Raw genomic sequence first — 20,992 nt, forward strand, 5'->3', positions numbered from 1 at the left:
AATTTTGAACAGTCGCTAAATGAATTGTTGTAAGTCAAGGACTACCTGTATTTACAGACAAGAGAGTGGGGACAGGAGGTAAGGAAGACACAGTGCCTCTAAACAGGAGACTGAACGTGAGAAATACTTCCTGATGCAAGTATTCAGCATTTCCTTAACAATGCTAGCAACCAACTGCATGTCTTCGAAACAGAGGCTGAATAGGCATCTGTTTCAAAGATGGTCTGTTGCAGTGTTTCTTAGCAACTTTAAGACGTGTGGACTTCAGTTCCCCAGCCACCATGTTTGGAGTTGCAGTTCGCACATGGTAAAGTTGCCACAGTTGAGAAACATTGTTCTAATGCAGGGGTGTCAAACTCCATTTCATTGAGGGCCGCATCAGCATTATGGTTGCCCTCAAAGACCCAGTTGCTGTCCCCTTCTCTCCTTCAGGCTTGCCCCACCAACATCTCTCCTCTCCTCCCCTATCGCTTTCTCTCTCCCCCCCCCCCAATCCTCCTTCTTCCCGCTGTGGGAAGTCAGCCCCCCCCACAGAAGGAAATATTAAAAGGGCAGAAAAACATATTTCCTACGAGGATCTTAAAGAGGCAGAAAAGCATGCCCAGTTTTTCTTAATAGCCCCAAGTCTCCCTCCCCCAAGCAGAAACCAGTTCTGTAGCAATGTAATTAATCCAGGAAGGTTGGAGGCCCCCAGCTAGAAGATTAGGAAGACAAAGACACCTAAAATCTACATACCCCACCCAAACTCTAAGACAGGACATAATAGGATTAACCCACAGCTGCCAAAGGGACACAGGAAATACAAAGCCTCAAACAGGTACAGGAAACAACCTCAAGAACCCCAGATGGTACAAAAACCCATTCCCTACATGTGCTCTTTCTTTTCTTCCAGAGCCATCTTCCTGTCTGGCTCTCCTCTTCAATAAATTGCAGCTGCTATGTTGTTTATTCCCAGCTTGGACTGAACCATGATGAAGACTTTTCCTTCAACATCGCCAAACCCCTCCTTTTATATCCTCTCCCCTCCTCCCCCAGGCGTTCACTCACTGCCCGGCTGACCTTTTCATGCAGCGCTCATCAGCTGGAGCTGATTCTAGAGTCCCCGCCAAGCCCCGGCAGCCCCGCAACTCCAGCTGACTCTTCCCCCGAAGACTGTATGCAGCTGCTGGCCATCCCTGAGTCTGCCAGAATCCCAGATCAGCTGGAGCTGTGTGCGCCGATCCCAGGGGTCTCAGCAGAGCCTAAGCAATACCGCAACTCCAGCTGTCTCTCCCCCGGGCCTCTCTGGCACTGCCACTTCAGCTCACACACACACACACACACACAAACACACACGGCTACATACCCAATCACCTCCTCCTACTAGGCTGCTTGCGAGCCAGATCTAAACACATCACAGGCCGGATGTGGCCCGCGGGCCTTGAGTTTGACACGTCTGTTCTAATGCATCCTACAGTGAGAAGGGAGTTGCACTACTAGACCAGTGTTTCTGCAGTCTTGGCAACTTTAAGATGTGTGGATTGCAACTCCCAACATGTGGTCTGGGGAATTCTGGGAGCTGAAGTCCACACATCCTAAAGTAAGATTGAATTACTCAAAGCTCTGAGACTGTATTCAGAAAACAACTATTCCAACTTTTTCCTTACCTCAGCATAGGTAAAGAAATATTTAAGAAAAAAACTCAAACTCCATACTCTTATAAAAGTAGTTAAACCTTTATTTTTTTATTTAACGCTTTAGAATGCTTTCTTAACATGAACATACATGTTAGGTACAATTTGTCTTCTATTCAGACAAACAGCTTCAACCACAATGCAATCCTCATTTTCCTCATGGAATCTGCCTCTTGCCCACATACATATTCAAAGTCATCAGCATATAACAGAAAAACAGGAAACTTATCCATCTCTTTTTGCCCTGGGAATGACCAAATGCCAATTTCCATTAACTTCATGGAAAATGCTCATTTTGAGATTACAATGGTTTCTGGTGAGCCAATTGGCTACCTGTTTGTCACAACCATGGTATGAGATGGGCACACTAGGATTCAGACAATTTACAGCATCCAACTGAGTGTTTCTCAATCTTGGCAATTTTAAGATGTGTGGAACTTTAACTCCCAGAATTCCCTACTGGCTGGGGAAGTTGCCAAAATTGAGAAATACTCATCTAAATGAACTTTTAAACCCTGATCAATGCACAATTAAAACCTAAATCTACCCTAGTCTCTTAGAATTATAAGGAATAAATATGCAGGCAGGCTAAGAGAGTAATGAAACTTCCTTCGCCTGCATCTTATTCCACCCCTATTTCTACCCTGTTTGCTCTCAAGAGAGCAGTTTTCCCCTTTACAGCTTTAAACTGCCACCATAACATCTGTCGCCCTCCCAAGATCTCAAGTTGGTCCTATGTAGTGTCCGCCATCTTGCTGGACTGGAAACGACTCTGTTCCTGCTGGAATCTGAGACAAGGCAGAGATCATTTCCTGTGTAAGGAGACTGCGTGACTGAGCTTCCAGATTTTGAATGTCGGACTGCATCATTGTCTGGATGAGAGATAAAGTTTCCTGCACAGATGGGTTATGCTCTCCAATCGTGTTGGTATAAGGAATTTGGGGTGAAAGTTGAGCCTGAGATTCCTCAACAGGTGTCACAGCTTCAGCACAAAAGACACTCGGTAAAAGTAGATTTTCAAAGGTGTTTATTCCTTGGGCTCCACATGCCACGTGAGTTCCGTGTTGATCTGGATGTAAAACCCCAGAAGGTAAAAGAGGCCCAAGCATGCTACAGAAATCTGATGGAGGATCAACGAAAAACTGTATCTCTTCCTTATTCTGACATGGCGGTGCTCCCAAAATTCCCAGGGTTAAATTGCCCAGTTGTTCTCCAGTTGAAGCAGAATCTGCTGTCAAAAAAGGCTGGTTGACTTCACCTCTTGCATCTTGCTGGCAAGAAGTGGAAGGCACTCTACACACTATCTCTCTTTTGAGCTGTTCTATGAGATCAAGAAGACTATCAACTGTCAGCTCCTCTTGCTTTGGAAGGCTTGACAGGCCTTCCCCAGGGGAAAGGCCCTCTGTGCACAGAGGCCGCGGGCTCTGCTCCTGACCAACGTCTACCTGTAAACGTGAAGGGAGAGTGAAGCGGCTGTTTTTCGGGTTGACCTTAGAAGTGACTCTCTTTTTCTTGGCTGTAGGTGGAAGATCATGACTTGTCTTCAGACTGTCCAGAAGAGTTCTTTTGGGCAAAATTAGCCCCAATAGCAAAGCTGGGTGGCATCGATGAAGACCTGTGGAAAAAAAAAACACAAAGCCATGGAATCAAAAAGACACGCCCAGGGATAACAAGAGTTTCAGCCTTCTTTTTTTTAAAGCACTTTCTCTTCACTGTATTTTGCCAATACTGAAAAGAATGAAGTTAGTGGGGCAGAATGCCAACATTAATAATATCCTTCCCAATCTGAAGGCTGTGAAGAGAACAGCCAATTTTCTGCTGTCTTTTCTGCAGGAAGCAAAAGCCTACAATTTAAATCTGGACATACATGCATATATATATGGCGACGTGATGGGGAACCTCTTGGGCTTGACTGTGTCAAAAATTTTGCAAAATGGCTAACTTGACTCTAGTGGCATGTCTCTCTCTCTCTCTCTCTCTCTCTCTCTCTCTCTCTCTCACACACACACACACACACACACACACACACATCCTGAACAAAAGAGAAGCATCTCTTCACACAGCCATTCATAATTCAGTGCAACGTCTTGTTCACGCGAGGATGAGGACACACAATTGCTGATAGTATGGTCATTTGGCAGACTGTGGTTGCAGATATCCTCTACCCTTAGTGCTCCTGGAAAATGAGCTTTGCTGTGCAAACAACCAGCCCATGCAGCAGTTGGGTGACAAATGAACTGTGGAGCTGCCATGTTCCCCATTGCATTTTGCAAGCTGCTCTCTCTTTCATGTCACCCTCAATCACACTTTTGAAGGTAACCAATCACATGCTGATATGGATGGGGAGAATCTACTTTAAGGTTTGGGCGGGACAAGAAGGTAGGACAAGAAGCAACGGATGGAAACTAGTCAAGGAGAGAAGCAACCTAGAACTAAGGAGAAACTTCCTGAGAGTTAGAACAATTAACCAGTGGAACAACCTGCCTCCAGAAGCTGTGAATGCTCCAACACAGGAAGCTTTTAAGAGGAGACTGGACAGCCATTTGCCTGAAATGGTATAGGGTTTCCTGCCAGAGCAGGGGGTTGGACTACATGACCTCCAAGGTCCCTTCCAACTTTATTATTATTATAGCCCTCAACCTACGACCACAACTGAGCCCAAAGTTTAAATTTAAAGTTTAATTGTGCATAAAATGATTGCAGAAGATGTGAAAGAGTCACATATTTCTTATATCCGTAGCCATTCAGTTTCTTTGGTAATTCAAACAGGGAGGACAGTCGTTGTTGGATGTTGATGAACACTGGCGTGTCACGCAAAACGTCACGGTGTATCACTTTTGACATGCATGCCATAGGCTCGCCATCACTGATATAGATATATAGGCATAGGTGAGGTAACTGAGATATAGAGATGGAGATATTTATTTATTTAGCGTATAGCAGATAAAGTTACTGATTTCTGTGGGCTGCTGTAAGCAAAACTATGTATATGGTTTTCTTCCTGTCTCCACTAAGGCAATTAATCTAGGGCTGTTGTGTCCGCAAACTCTTCCTATAAGCATTTCCCTGAATACGGACACTCTGTAAGAGTCTAAGGCAGGGGTCTTCAAACTTGGCCCTTTTATGACTTGTGGACTTCAACTCCCAGAATTCCTCAGCCAGGCATGCTGGCTGAGGAATTCTGGGAGTTGAAGTCCACAAGTCATAAAAGGGCCAAGTTTGAAGACCCCTGGTCTAAGGAGTTGTGATCTACTGCTCTGTGTATGTGAAGCCTCTCAGATATAATAAAAACAACCTAACAGTTTGCAAGTCAAAATTGACCAAGGGTAGGGGGAGATGGGGAGGGGGGGAGGAAAAGCAAAATGTAATCTTGGGATTTTAAAACAAGTCTTTAAACTTGTTGGGCCTTATTTATCCAAAAGATTTAACTAACATTTTATAGCTGCTACGCAATGCTTTACCTTAATGCTTCATGTTCTGGTGTACAGCTCTTAGAATCTTTTGCTTAGATCTGAAGCAAACCAATGCTGTGAAGGAGACTATTCTGCTTTATTTAGAAAATGATGGGATGAATTGCTTTGACCAACTGGCACACGCTCCCCTGCCTGGTTCTCTTCACCCCTCACCCGAGATCTAAGTAAATAGCAAACTTGGTAGCTGTGCATATGATTCTCTGGCATTTTGCAATGCAAAGTGAAAGGACGAGGCCAATTCCAAATGTCGATGGAGAAATTTTAATATCCTGTTCCAGTTGCCGCAGGACAATCAAATGCCATGTTGTCTCCAAACAGGCACGCAAAGGTCATCGTAACAAAGCCAGTGAAAATGACAGCCTTGGGGGGGAGAGGAGGTGGGAGATGACAGCTGAAGAAAGCAGACATCCCGAAAGGTCCAGTCATCAAAGATTCTGCAAGAGTGCAGAACAGTCTCGCCTCGTTGCGGAGGTTGATTGTAACCGGCACCATGCACTGGAGAGTTAATAAAGTTCAATAAAAGTTCCAAAATTCCCGCGTTTGCTCCTGAAGCATATAAAAGTATAGGAAACTGAATCATTCAAGAGGCCTGGTCTGCATCGCACCAGAAAAGTCAAAATCGAACCCATCTACATAACGCACGTTTTTATCACCTTTTTTGGGCTCAATCTACCTTTGCCTTTGAACTTCATGTGAAATATGAATTTTTGTGTGATTTTTTTTCCCCGCATGCATTCTCAGTGGTTTCCCTCTTTGGTCACATTAAACATAACAAATTACTGGCCACTTTTAGAGGAGTTTTTTGACCTCAAAGAGGCAGGCTGAGCATCCTTGACATGGAGGATAGCCTCCTTGGTGCACATACTACCAGAGCTAACACTTCTGAGTCTTCTTCACTCTTCTCTCCTTTGCCTAATTATCGTTCCTTTAAATCAGAGCTCCCCAAACTTTCTGGGTTGGCGGCCCGGAGGGAAAGGGAGGAGCAGGGCAATGCACATGCACGTATGCGTGCGCATATGCACGTGCGCATGTGCAAAATGGACATGTGCATGGTGGCAGCGCTAGCGACTGCGCACATGTGCAAGTGGGCCACGCACACCCATGATGGTGTTGGTGGCAGCGCTGGTGCCTGCCCGCGTGCACAAACGGGCCGCTAGTGCCTGTGTGACACTGGTGGCAGTGCTAGCGCTCCACGCGTGCGCAAACAGGGCCGCTAGCACTCGCGTGGCAGCATTAGCGTGAGTGGGGAGGGTGCGTGCACACGCAAGCACACTTACCAGCCATTCCCGTGGCCCGGTAGCCAACAGGCCATGGATCGATACTGGGCCGTAGCCCACAGGTTGGCGACCCCTGCCTTAAATGTAGGGGGTTTCACGACCTAAGTAACGTCATCAGTACTAGCAGCTTTCTGCTGTGTCCGGGTTTTTTTTCAGATTTTTTTTTTCATTTCTCTGATTTCACTTGAGCTCTCATACCTCAGCTGCAATAGTTCAGGTGCCACCAGATGGCAGCAAAAAGATGCAGAATACTCTTTCCTGCCATCCCAACGTCTGCAGTCCAGAAATGGTAACTCTACAAAAACTGCTGAAACCAAGAGAATTTCACTTGAAAGAGAACCCATAATGGAGAGGTTGCATTAAATTAGAATAGCCAAAGAAATAAAAGCAAAAAAACACATCAGTTTTCCTTGGCAAGAAGCTTATCTTACAAAGAATATTGGTCCTGGTTTGAGCTGTCCAGGTTCCTAAAAACCAACAACATAAAAGACACCTGGTCTGGTTCCTACCTGGTCCACCTACTGGGTGGAATTGGGGAGGCACCAATTGGTAGGCTGGTAATGGCACCAGGAATATCTCCATCTGGTTACTTTCCACAACGGCGTATCTCTGTCTGTCGTTCAGGTAGGTATACAATGTGTGGTAAGAACTGGAATCTCTGGATAAACTGGGACGGAATCGTATCACCCCCATTTCCTAAATGGAAAGGTAAGAATTAGGCCATTAGCTGACGGGAAATCACTTGTCTATATAATGTATGGTTTCTCTTGCAAGAATTAAAGCAAGGGCTGCCTATACCATCTACACATTGCAGGAATGGACAAACTCTTTGTGTTCAGAGACTTGCTTTGTGTGAAGAGTTACACTGGCAAATTAAGCCTAACCCAAGAAATAACTGAAGAAGTAGAGACTGCAAAACCTTTGACCTTCTGAGTGTAGAATTTACATCCAGGGGGAAACAGGGAGGATTTCAAGAATGGAAATACTGAAGGGAAAAGCTCTTCAGAAGGCTTGGGAGAGTCTGAAAAGCAAATTAATCAAAGCCCAAACACAAACAGTGCTAGAGAGAAAGAAAAATGAGGGACAGCTGAAGAGACCAGCATAGTTTCAAAATATGCTCTCTGATAAACTGAGAAACACAAAGGGCAATTTTAAAAAAAAAATGGAGTGAAAAGCTTATATAATGAAACTAGAATATAAGCCCAAAGACGGGGTCAGGACGCCTAAGACAGAGAATGAATTGAGGCTAGCAATGAATGTCAAAATAATAATAATAATAACACACACAAATATACAAAGAGCCTTGGTGGAGCAGTGGGCTAATGCCTCCTTAAGTAACACCAGCTGCCTGCAATTAGTGCAGGTTCGCATCCCACCAGGCTCAAGGTTGACTCAGCCTTCCATCCTTCCGAGGTAGGTAAAATGAGGACCCAGATTGTTGGAGGCAATTAAGCTGACTTTGTAATAATGCCGCTGGGGTGTGTGTGAAAGCCCTAATAAGCAGGCATATACATAGAATGAAGGCTATTTGCTAAGCACATTGACTTGTGCTTTAGATTGTAAGCCGCCCTGAGTCTTCGGAGAAGGGCGGGATATAAATGGGATTTTAAAAAAAACTCTTCTTTGCGTATGTACAGAACAAAAGTCAAGGGGGTCTGCTGGCTGCAGAAGATGGCTAGGTGGTGACAGACTACAAACTGAGGCCCCGCGATTCTAGTTTTTCCCTCGGCATGCGAGCTTCCTGTGTGACTTTGGGCCAGCCAGACACTACCAGCCAAATCAGGGGATTCCAGCTATGGGGAGAAGGTTGGATTAAATGACTCCCAATGTCCATCGTATCCTCTCTCTTTTTTAAAAAAAAAATATTTTATTGATTTTTTAAAAAAACATAACTCACTTGATCATTGGTGGACACTGTGTTGTCTGGGTTACATTTGTAAAACAATCATTAACAATTAATTTCTATAATCCATATGCCACATAATAATTTTAGTTGGATTTCCTCTTTCCCCAAAACATCCTCTTTTGCAAACATTGAGTTAATACAATTCTTATTGTTTTGATAAATCACAGTTGAATATATACTTTTTTCCCAATATTCCTAAAAATAATAATCATATCAGTCTAATATTTCTTTTCTGTTCAGTCATTCTGGTTGCCTTATCATAGATCCTGTTACAATCCTTATTTTAGTTTATTTCTCCCACCAAATTCTAGATATTCTTACTGGTGAAGATTTTCTTTTTTTTTTATTAAAGAGTTTTACAAAAACAAAATTTTACAATATATCCCCAAATCCCTCCCACCCCAAACCCCCCCACTTCCCCCCCACTTCCCAGAGCTAAATACAGGATTATAGTTACAATAATCATATTCTAAATAAAAATTATGCATAATATACAATTAACCAAATTCATAATGTGCTTTAACTCCCCTTTAACATAACTACAAACAAAGTACCAATAACAATATCCCACTAAAATCTACTCATAAGCTAAATGGAACTTTTTAGTCCCATATTTGTTCTGAATATAATTTATCCATCTCCTCCAAACTGAAATATATCTTTCCTGTGAATGATCTTTCAAATAAGCAGAAATCTTAGACATTTCTGCAAGATTCGAAACTTTAAACACCCATTCTTCTATAGTGGGCAAACTATCCTTCTTCCAATATTGTCCCACCAGTAACCGTGCTGCTGTTATCATGTTCAACATCAAGTTAGTTTCTTTAACATCACAATCTACAACAATACCCAATAAAAACAATTGCGGAGAAAACTTTATCTTTCTCTTAAAAATCTTTTGAATATTCCACCAAATTTTGATCCAAAAAGCTTTTATATTTCTACAAGTCCACCACGAATCCAATTCAATTAAAGCATTATATATCCTCTTTATATGTGCACAATTTAAATCTCTAATTTGTTTTACTAAATTTTGATCTGTAATTGTGATGCCAACCTTTTGTTCTGACTTCCACCTAACTTTCAATTGGGTATATTGAAACCAAGAGTAACTTATGTTTTCTTGTCTTAACTCCTCTAATGATTTAAGTTGCCAATCAGTCCCTTGCAATCTAAGTAGTTCCTTATAAGAAACCATATCCATACATATGAAGATTTTCTCAAAAATTAATTACATTTACAAATATACGGCTCATACGGAAAAAATAGAGTCCATCATATCCTATTTTTAGAAGTGGAAGTTAGTTTGTTAGGATATGGAAGAATTTGGGAAAAATGAAATTACCTCTCTCTTTGCTGGCCATATGCTATCTACATAAGCCCAGACATCCTTGGGGAGAATACATCCCTGTGACTGAAGAACTGTTGGTAAAGCCTACAAGAAAATAAAAGAGGCAAACATTCAGTGTTGCAATAAAGGAAGTTCCATAACTGGTAGGAAGATTTTTCCCAGACTGGATCTTGGGCCTGCCATCATCAATGGAGTACATTTAGAGCAAAAGACCGTTTGAATTTATTGCTCAAACTAAAGAACCATAGTTACCCAGGGTCCCTAGCTCCACTACTCAAAGTTTATAAGGCTAAGGTTACGACAATGCTCTTGTATGGAGCAGAAATTTGGGGTCTTTATTCAACCACAGTTTTAGAACAAACACAGTCCCAGCATCTGAGATGTATTTTGGGTGTAGATCCAAGAACATCTGCTGCAGCAGTTAGAGCTGAATTGGGAATTCATACAATTCAGGCATTATCTAAAATTAGAGCTTATAACTACTGGTGCAAAGTTAATGAAATGGAGACTGATAGACTCCCCAAATTATGCCTACTAGAGCAAATAAAACTGCAATCACAAATCTCCTGGATCACCAAACTAACAAATTTTGTAAGAAGCTGTGGCCTTCCTGTTTGTTGCATAACAGGAGAACAATCTAAAAAAAGAGTTGCCCAAAGAATTAAGGATATAGAAGCACAAACTGATATACCTATCCTTAGTAAGGTGGGTACCGTATATACTTGAGTATAAGCCGACTCGAATATAAGCCGAGACCCCTAATTTTACCCCCCAAAATTGGAAAAAGTTAGTGACTCGAGTATAAGCCGAGGCTGGGAAATGCAGCAGCTCACCTTATGCTCCTCTCCAGAGATCTTCCCTCAGCAGCGGCCGGCAAAGTAGCTCGCACGCGAAACAAGCCTGGCAGAGGAGCCGGAGCGGCGAGCAGAGGCGCCCGGCCCAGATCCTGCAAGGCCCGGCCGAGACGCGCCCCCAGCAGCGGAGCTGCTCCGGCTCCTCTGCCGGGCTTGTTTTGCATGTGAGCTACTTTGCCTGACGCTGCTGGGGGTCGCGTCTCGGCCGGGGCCTTGCAGGATCCGGCCCGGGCGCCTCTGCTCGCCCTCAGCAGCACCTGGCCCGGAATCACATGCGAAACAAGCCCGGCAGAGGAGCCGGAGCGGCGAGCAGAGGCGCCTGGCCCAGATCCTACAAGGCCCGGCCGAGACGCGCCCCCAGCAGCGGAGCTGCTCCGGCTCCTCTGCCGGGCTTGTTTTGCATGTGAGCTACTTTGCCTGACGCTGAGAAGACCCGCTTGGGCACTCGGGTTGGTGTCAGTCTCCGCAGGCCCTTCTCGTTTCCAGGAACGTCAAGCACGCTTGGCTCCCCACCCCCACGGCAGGGCAGGGCAGGGCAGAGACTTGCTCGCCCTTCTGACGGCCCTGAAGAGAAACGAAGGGCTTGCAAACTCCCCGCGAGAAGCTGGGCGAAGCGCGCGGCTGGGCGAGTGTGTGCCTGCGTGCGTATTTACGAAAGAAACGCTCCGAGAGTTCTTCTTTCTCCGCCCCCTTGGGGGGAACTCTAGCGACTGCTGTAGCCGCGCTTCTCTTCTCGGCTCCGAAAATAGGGATTTCTACTCTCTCTCTCTCTCTCTCTCCCCTCCCCACCCCGCATTCTCCTGCCTCTTCGATTGCGACAATAAAAGGGCGAAGGGTGCGCTGGTTTCTTCCTCCTTCCTCCCCCCTCCCCTCCCCTCCCCGATTGTCAGGTGTGGCTTCGACTTTAGTTTTTGCCTACGGTGCTAGGGAGTTGCCAGTGGTGGGATCGTTTTCGGAGTTGCGTGCTTGGCCCAGAGGTGCAAACAAAATGTTTGGAAAAAGGGGGGGTGAGGTGGGGTGGGGTGGGGTGGAGGAAGCAGTTTGCGAAGCAGCCGAAATGGGGGTATATAGAGGATGGGAGGTTCCCACCGAGAGAGCCAGCAGAGTTGTTGTCGAAGCGCGTCACACGCCTTTCCAACCACCAGAGAAGGGAGGAATAAGAAAGAAACACACACACACACACACACACACACACACACACACACACACACACCAGGAAATCGAGAGCGCAGCCTTAAGTTAAAGGTGGCGGACGGGCCCGAGAAAAAAGGCTGCAAAACTCCAATCTTTTAAAGCGTGCGGTGTTGTTGTGTGTTTTTTTCCTCCCCCCGAAAGTGAACGGCAGCTTTCCGTACTAGTGTATTTGTACTGCCGCGAGTGACAACTGACAAAGCTTGCCAGTGTGATCTTGATTTTGGAACTGATGAAGTCTGTTAACTAATTGATTGGCACTCCGGTCGCTCATCGCCGTGAAACTAGACCTTGTTTTTGGTTGTTTTTTTGTACTTTGGGCTGATCAAATGGAATAAATGGAATAAATAAAAACACTGGCATGTCAAGACACCAGCACAAAGACCAAGGTACAAGCAGCTCTCCTTCAGTCATTATTGAAACATTTGATCAGCCCAACTTCTTCTTCTTATTATTATTATTATTAAATCTGTTTTTTAACCAAGCGTGACTTCACTGAGCTGAATAGTGCAGGGTTGCCTGCGTGTTTGCTTGTTCCGGGTAGAAAAAACGCTGTCGACCCCGGCATCTTTTGCGGGGAGGGGTGAGGTGGGGTGGGGTGGGGTGGAGGAAGCAGTTTGCGAAGCAGCCGAAATGGGGGTATATAGAGGATGGGAGGTTCCCACCGAGAGAGCCAGCAGAGTTGTTGTCGAAGCGCGTCACACGCCTTTCCAACCACCAGAGAAGGGAGGAATAAGAAAGAAACACACACACACACACACACCAGGAAATCGAGGAAGCTTGCGTAAGATCTGAAGGAGACACGATCGTGGGAAAGGCACCGAGCGTGCCGTGGAAAAAAAAAGAAAGGGTGGACTTGGGCTCGGCTGGTTTCGCAACGGGAAATGGGAAATCCCCGCAAAAGATGCCGGGGTCGACAGCGTTTTTTCTACCCGGAACAAGCAAACGCTGCCCCAAAACTGGGGCGTTTCAAGCCATGGCTCCTCCGGCAACAGTCGCTTAAGCTGCAGTTCATCCGGTTCCCCCAGCCTTTCCAAATATTCCAGGCTGGAGCATTCACTCCCTCCGCAGTTCCTCCAGCCATTACGAGCCGTTTCTGGTTAAGTTCAAACAAATACAAGCAGATTCAAGCCGTGGCTCTTTCCGCCCCGAAAATCAGCTGATCGGGCGTTTCAAGCCGCGGCGTTTCAAAACGGCCACAATCTCCCGGCAAGACCTCCTCTGCAGTTCCTCCAGCCATTACAAAGCAACTCTGGTCAAATTCAGGCCGTTTCGGTCTAATTCAGGCAGATGCAAACAGATTCAAGCCGCGGCTCTTCCACCCGAAAATCAGCTGATCGGGCGTTTCAAGACGCGGCGTTTCAAAACGGCCACAATCTCCCGGCAAGACCTCCTCTGCAGTTCCTCCAGCCATTACAAAGCAACTCTGGTCAAATTCAGGCCGTTTCGGTCTAATTCAGGCAGATGCAAACAGATTCAAGCCGCGGCTCTTCCACCCGAAAATCAGCTGATCGGGCGTTTCAAGACGCGGCGTTTCAAAACGGCTACAATCTCCCGGCCAGACCTCCAGCTGCCTCTCGCCGATATGGAGGGCACCAACGCCCCCAAAAACAGGGACGACAAAGCAGTCTAGTCATCCAGCCCTAACGTGGAGGCATTATGCACTCCAAGGGCGCCCCCAAGACCACCAAACCACACCAAACTCACGGAGCTCACGGAGCTCAGCTCGACACGTCCGCCATCTTAGTTGAGCCTGTTAACAGACTTTATCAGTTCCAAAATCAAGATCACACCGGCAAGCTTTGTCAGTTGTCACTCGCGGCAGTACAAATACACTAGTACGGAAAGCTGCCGTTCACTTTCGGGGGGAGGAAAAAAAAACACAACAACACTGCACGCTTTAAAAGATTGGAGTTTTGCAGCCTTTTTTCTCGGGCCCGTCCGCCACCTTTAACTTAAGGCTGCGCTCTCGATTTCCTGGTGTGTGTGTGTGTGTGTGTGTGTGTCAGACCCACGGGAATGGCTGGTAGGGAAGCGGCATTCCGGCATTCCCCCCCTTCCTGTGTGTCGAGCCCACGGGGCTTGACACACAGAGAAACGCAAATGCCGGACTGCCGCCACCTTTACTAGCCATTCCTGCGGGTCTGACACACACGCACGAGGGGGAGAAACAACGCTGGACTGCCGCCACCTCTGCCAGCCCTGCAAGCCTCTGCCACCCCGGCGTTGGTGGTCGAGCTCTTCGGAGCCGGCAGAGAATCTCCCGCAGGAGGAGGTCGCGGCTTTCTCTCTTGCTTCGGACTGCAAGGATTTAAACTCCAGGAACAAATCCCGATGGAAGTTTTTTTTAAAAAAAAATACTCCTCCGGGTCGGACAGGGGACCCAGGCTGAGGTCTAGGGGTAGTGGGGGGGGGCTCGCGGACATAGATGGGCTCAAGTGGAAGCCAAGCAGCCCTCCCGAATCTGGGCTTCTGGACGGAGCAGCCGGTGGTGCGTTTCAAAAAGCAGAAAAGTTGGATTTTGAACATTTCAGCAGCGCATCTGCACCCGCTGCTTTTAGAAAGTACGAGGACCGGCAACTCCACTTCTCGGCTGATGCAGCGGGAGGCCCAGCCTCTCTTCAAACTCAGCGCCCGTGGCGGGGCTGGATCCGCCACCCGAAAGACTCTCGGGTGGCGCTTCCACGACGCAGTCGAAGCGCTTCGCTCCGCACATGGAAGGAAAAAGGTCGGCCCTCCAGCCGCGACCCGTCCGGCGGGCGCTCCTGCTTTGCGGCTCTCGAGGTTGCTGCCGGGAAGCCTCCGCAGTCGTGGAGGAGCGAAAGGCAGTGGCGGCACCTCCCCACGGCGGAGGCTCCCCGGGGTGTCCCTGCACCGGTCTCCCCCGCCGGCCGTGGGTCAAGCAGGCTACGCTTCCCCGGGCGCTGCAACGGCACCCGTCCTCCCCCGCGAGTCTTCACTACCTGGCCCCTGCAGAATCGCGGCGGCGCCCCCGGAGAAGCCTACCCCGAGGCTGCGGCCGATTTTTCCTTCTCCAGGCCTCTGCCGCCCATTTCTGTCTGACACACACACATGCACGCACGCACGCACGAGGGGGAGAAACAACGCTCTGGGCGGCAGATGCCTGGAGAAGGAAAAATCGGCCGCAGCCTCGGGGTAGGCTTCTCCGGGGGCGCCGCCGCAATTCTGCAGGGGCCAGGTAGTGAAGACTCGCGGGGGAGGATGGGTGCCGTTGAGGCGCCCGGGGAAGCGTAGCCTGCTTGACCCACGGCCTCCCGAGTTGCCGGTCCTCGTACTTTCTAAAAGCAGCGGGTGCAGATGCGCTGCTGAAATGTTCAAAATCCAACTTTTCTGCTTTTTGAAACGCACCACCGGCTGCTCCGTCCAGAAGCCCGATTCGGGAGGGCTGCTTGGCTTCCACTTGAGCCCATCTATGTCCGCGAGCCCCCCCCCACTACCCCTAGACCTCAGCCTGGGTCCCCTGTCCGACCCGGAGGAGTATTTTTTTTAAAAAAACTTCCATCGGGACTTGTTCCTGGAGTTTAAATCCTTGCAGTCCGAAGCAAGAGAGAAAGCCGCGACCTCCTCCTGCAGGAGATTCTCTGCCGGCTCCGAAGAGCTCGACCACCAACGCCGGGGCGGCAGAGGCTTGCAGGGCTGGCAGAGGTGGCGGCAGTCCAGCGTTGTTTCTCCCCCTCGTGCGTGTGTGTGTGTGTGTGTGTGTGTGTGTGTGTGTGTCAGACCCGCAGGAATGGCTAGTAAAGGTGGCGGCAGTCCGGCATTTGCGTTTCTCTGTGTGTCAAGCCCCGTGGGCTCGACACACAGGAAGGGGGGGAATACCAGAATGCCGCTTCCCTACCAGCCATTCCCGTGGGTCTGACACACACACGCACGCACGAGGGGGAGAAACAACGCTGGACTACCGCCAGCTCTGCAAGGCTCTGCCGCTCCCTTCTCTCAGCAGCCTGTTCCGAACGAAGGGACAGTTCTTTTTTTTTTGTTCACTGGAGTATAAGCCGAAGTGGAGTTTTTCAGCCCAAAAAGTGGGCTGAAAAATTCGGCTTATACTCAAGTATATACGGTAACTTGAAATGGCTGAGTAAATACAAATGTACCTTTCAAGTGGACAGTTATTTGAAGTTACAACTCCCAAAACATCTTAGGGAGATATTTACGAGAGCGAGATTCGAACAGCTCGATACAATGGTCAGATATGGGAGATTTCATGCTATACCGTACAATGAGCGTCTCTGCATTTGCGGAGCGGCAGAGGTAGAGGACCTGGCTCACATCCTATTTGACTGTTGTCTGTATAAGAGGGTGAGAGACAGGTATCTTGGTCTATATACCAAACGAATGACCCATTGGGATCCCCATATCAAAATAACTTATCTTATGTCCGGTCAGAACTTGAAAATAACATTTAACGTAGCACAGTATTTAAACAAAATGATCCGGTTAAGAACCGCATATGTGGGACTGATTGGGGTAGATTGTAAGGGTGACTCCGAAATATAATGTTATCATATTTTATCTATATCTTAAATTTGTATTTTATTACTATTTCATCTTAAATTGTATTTTATTTTAATTCCATTTTAAATTGTATTTTATCAAATTCCATTTTGGATTGCTTTTATCAAGTTTTGGTGACGGTTTGTTGCTGGAACTTTGCACTTTGATATGGCCCAAGGGCTAATCAATAAAGTTGTTGTTGTTGGTAGCAAGATTAATCCAACAGATACACTTTTTATCAGCATTCCTTATGGTATAGATAAAGGAGTCCTTGAGGATTTTATTCCACTAGTCATTGCTGACTATGCTGGAAATAAACACCACTTTCCAAACACCACATCTTGCAACTTCTTTTATAAAAGTAGCATTGTAATGCATTGTGTAGTTATGTATTTAAAATTTACCCATGCTGGGTAATGTTCTAATGACAGAAGTGGAATTGCACACTCCTTCTTGGGGGCACAGGAGTCACTGTGCTAATATTATGTAAGTCAGGGCATCGGGAAATTGTCTGCTGCCATCACTGCATCCCAATGAGGAACAGCACTAAAATATTTTGGCCCTTTTGGGTGGTGTAATGGACGAGAAGAGGAATCAGAAGCTAATTCCCATTTCAACTTCAAAGACAGATGCCCCAAATCACATTGCCAAAACTGACCATTCTGTGGCCGAATTTCCGCAACAGGTCAAGTCTTGAGGTGCTGAGATGCTGCAACATGGGGTGTCAGGAGGCTGTGTGCATCTCACAGGTAGCCCATAGCTGATTCAGTTACTCAAAGCTACCCTACCAGTGGGGTCCTTGGTGCTCTCTGAACTTGGTTGTTTTCTGCAGACATTTCATTAGTCAACTAGGTAACATCTTCCTTGCTAGACTAGCACTGATGTCCTAGCGCTGATGATGTTACCTAGTTGGGTAACGAAATATCTGCAAGAGAACAACTAAGCTGAGAAAGCCCCAAGGACCACACAAGTTCAACTCTGAGCTATAAATAATCTCTTCTACAGGTTCAAACCCTACCTGAGAGAGATGCGAGCCAAAACCAGAAACAGGATATGCTTTGGCTACAAACTGCTTCACACTGAACATCTGGATAAGCCCATTCCAGATGACTGAGTAGCTGGACCGCTTTGCCACCTGTCGATTTCGGTTTGTCGTGCTAGCAAAGGCAGACATAAAGAAAGAGAAAGAAATCTGCAGATCATGGTCTGTTGCACCAGTACGCACTAACTACTTCGAGTCTTCCTAGTTCATGTCTTAATTAATCACTACGGGTTTCCACTCTGTTTTAAGATGCTAATATTTCGACATGATAAATTTCGAATAGAAATGACTCCTGGAAGCCAAAGCAGGGGTTATTTGACATGGATCCAGTTGAAAGAATCACTTTGCTTGTGAGATGGGCAGCATATACATTTAATAATTGAATAAAATTAAAGCTTAATAAAGAAATGCACAACAGATGTACTTGAGGAATGGTCACAGAGAAAGCCAACAAACAAGAAATGAAAGATGGGTTTCGTATCTAGTTGCCAACTGCTTGGCACTGACCAAAAGGATCTAACCAGTTTCTTTCTGATTATGCCGATATCTCTTTTTGCCCAAAAGAAATGCATTGGGCTGCTATGGCCGAAGGACACTGAATTTATCTACTAGTCAAAGCCTGGACAGAAGAAGTAAACATAGAAGCAGGGCCTACATTTTCTCAACTCAAATATCTTCTTTCAGAGAGAAGGCAGACCATTCTGCATGGGATGGAAAAAGGAAACACTCTAGCCTCTTAAATCTCCACTCAACAAGCTTCTTGCTGTCCAGAAAAGAATTTGGAAGGCAATCGGCAGCTCAGCCATAAATTACCGTGTTGCCCCCAAGACCCACCCAGAAAATAAGCCCTAGCATGATTTTTAGGGTGCGCCTAATATAAGACCTACCCCAAAAATAAGCCTAGGGGGTGGGCATGGCCAGCACAGGAGGTAGCGAGCATGTGGGGGCTGACAGTGTCCGGCCCCTTGGCGCAGCACAGGTCAGCCGAGCGAGGAGGCAGAGGTGGGGGGGGAGGCAGGTGATCCAAACATGCTGTGTGGCTGCCTGGTTCGCTAGAGGTTCTCACAGCAGCACCAGCAGCAGGTGGAAGCAGAAGCACAGGGGGAGGCAAGCGATCCCGACGCGCTACCCTCTCCATCCCACCGTCTCTCAGCTTGCCTGCAGCCGTGCCTGGACTGGCACATTGGGATTGCCTGCCCTGGCACGGCTGCGGGCAAGCCGAGAGATGGTGGGATAGAGAAGGCGGCTGTCAGGATTACCTGCCACGGCACGGCTGTGGGCAAGCTGAGAGAGGGTGGGACAGAGAGGGCAGCACATTGTGATTGCCTGTCCCAGCATGGCTGCAGACAAGCCGAGAGATGGTGGAATGGAGTGTGCGGTGCATTGAGAATGTCTGCCCCGGCTTGGCTGCGGGCAAGCCAAGAAACGGTGGGATGAAGTGGGCAGCACATCGGGATCTCCTGCCTCCCCCCCCCCTCTGCCTCTGACTTACCTGCACTGTGCCAAGGGACCAGCAGGCTATGGCTGATGCAGGACACTGTCAGCCCCCGCATGCTCGCTGCCTCTTGTGCGCATGGCGGTGGGGTGGAGCACCCAGCTGGGCTGATCACCCTGGTACCATGTTTCCCCCAACATATGCCCTAGTGCATCTTTTGATGCCAAAAGAACCATAAGACCAGGTCTTATTTTCGGGGAAACGCGGTAGGAGAATACAGTTGCAAAATGTAAAACGCAACCTTATCTGGTGGAAACTCACATAATTTAGAGATGGCCATTAGATAAAAATAACAGTGCCACATTTTGCTAGGGCTTCACTGTGTTAGTCTTTCAATATGTGTTCCCCTCCTGAATGTATTAGTGACTGGGAACTTGGGGGCACGGAGAGGTTTTGTCATTGCAAAACTGGCTGGTGTCAGCTTTGTTGCTGTCCAGCCACCACGTTTTTTGGCAGCCTGGTTTCCTTTTACCACTAACTCTTCCAAACAGAATTGCTTCCTCCAGGGAATTCCCCCACATAACATGGACAAAGTAGGTGAGATGCAGTTTCATGATTTTGCCTTCTAGTGACACACCTGATGTTATGAGCTCCAGTACGCCATGTTAGTCACCTGAGAAGCTGGAATATTCTCATATTCTCATAGCATCCCTTAAGACTTTTCAATAAAAGGCAGCTTTTATTGAAAAGGTCGAGACACGTGATTTGACAATCCTATATTCCACGTGATTTGAAAATTAAAAATTGAGCTACATAGACAGACCTGCCTTCATCCTGAGGTGTCTTGTCCATCTCCGAGCATGCGATATTTTGATGCAAAACCTGAGAGGGATTTGCCTCCTGCTTAAAAGTAAATTTATACCTGGCTGGCTCATTGTCAGCATCCAACTCTCCTGCAGAGCCGGAAAGAAAGATACTTGTAAGTGTTGTTTTCAATTACAGGTATTTCTCAACTTTACAGCCACAACTGGGACCACAATTCCCACTGCTAACCAAGGCGGTTGTTAAGTGAGTTGTGTCCAATTTTACAAACTTTTTTTTTGCCATAGTTCTTAAGCAAATCACATGTTGTGAATACGTTGTGAATAAATTACACGAAGTGAATACATCATTAGTGAGGGAATCCCCCACGGACGTTGCTTGTCAGAAACCAACTGGGAAGGTCACAAATGGTGATCACATGACCCCTGGATGCTGCAACCGTCGTAAATATGTGCCGGTTGCCAAGGGTACACATTTCAATCACATGGCTTTGAGTATGCCACAACCACTTTTGAAGTGCGCGGGCCAGTCATAACTTTGAATACTCGCAAAGCAAATGACTGTAAATCGAGGACTACCTGGACATTTTAAATGATCCCCGGTCGTTTTTTCCAAACCCATGTTCACCCCTCTGACATAAAAATTGAATAAACAAACAAACAAAGTGGCAAACCCTGAAGTTGGAGACTGGTTCTGTCACTTAGATTCCATAATTAACATTGCCTTTTTATTTATTGTTCATTCCAAAAAAAAATTAAAAAATCTCAACATCGGTACGTCTTTAAAACGGCTGGATTCTTGGATGGTTGCTTTTTCTCCTCCAAGTCATCCTGTGGCTCCCTCTGACAATGCCATTCCCTGGCGTATTCGGTTCATTCATTCATTCAAGTTTTTAAGAAGAGACTGGACAGCCATTTGTACGAAATGGTATAGGGCAGGGGCAGGCAACCTTGGCTCTTTTATGACTCGTGGACTTCAACTCCCAGAATTTAACAAAGAGAAGAGTGAGGGGTGACATGATAGCAGTGTTCCAATATCTCAGGGGCTGCCCCAAAGAAGAGGGAGTCAAGCTATTCTCCAAAGCGCCTGAAAGCAGGACAAGAAGCAACGGATGGAAACTAGTCAAGGAGAGAAGCAACCTAGAACTAAGGAGAAACTTCCTGAGAGTTAGAACAATTAACCAGTGGAACAACCTGCCTCCAGAGGTGGTGAATGCTCCAACACTGGAAGTTTTTAAGAAGAGACTGGACAGCCATTTGTCCGAAATGGTATAGGGTTTCCTGCCTGAGCAGGGGGTTGGACTAGATGACCTCCAAGGTCCCTTCCAACTTCTTCTTCTTCTTCTTCTTCTTATTATTATTATTATTATTATTATTATTATTATTATTATTATTATTATTATTATTATTATTATTATTATTATTATTATTATTATTATTATTATTATTATTAA

At 46.7% G+C, this 20,992-nt stretch overlaps 1 protein-coding gene across 11 annotated transcripts in view; it reads right to left on the reverse strand.

The window, feature by feature from the left end:
- Positions 1-1,694: 1,694 nt before the first annotated feature.
- SPOCD1 (SPOC domain containing 1) overlaps positions 1,695-20,992 on the reverse strand; it is a 52,182-nt gene continuing 32,884 nt past the window's right edge. For 4 of the 11 annotated variants that reach the window (XM_081334925.1, XM_081334929.1, XM_081334928.1 and 1 more), the window contains 5 exons: positions 19,541-19,670; positions 17,259-17,397; positions 9,675-9,764; positions 6,933-7,119; positions 1,695-3,288 (listed from right to left, as the gene is read on the reverse strand). In XM_081334925.1, the coding sequence (XP_081191051.1) occupies positions 2,396-3,288; positions 6,933-7,119; positions 9,675-9,764; positions 17,259-17,397; positions 19,541-19,670 (1,439 nt within the window). In that variant the 3' untranslated portion in view covers positions 1,695-2,395. Of the gene's footprint in view, positions 3,289-5,393; positions 5,693-6,621; positions 6,731-6,932; positions 7,120-9,674; positions 9,765-17,258; positions 17,398-19,540; positions 19,671-20,992 lie in introns of those variants that run through there. The other 7 variants (XM_081334931.1, XM_081334930.1, XM_081334924.1 and 4 more) reach the window with 7 other exon arrangements.

The sequence above is a fragment of the Vipera berus genome (assembly GCF_964194415.1).
Source record: "Vipera berus genome assembly, chromosome: 9".
Classification (NCBI taxonomy): Eukaryota; Metazoa; Chordata; class Lepidosauria; order Squamata; family Viperidae; genus Vipera; species Vipera berus.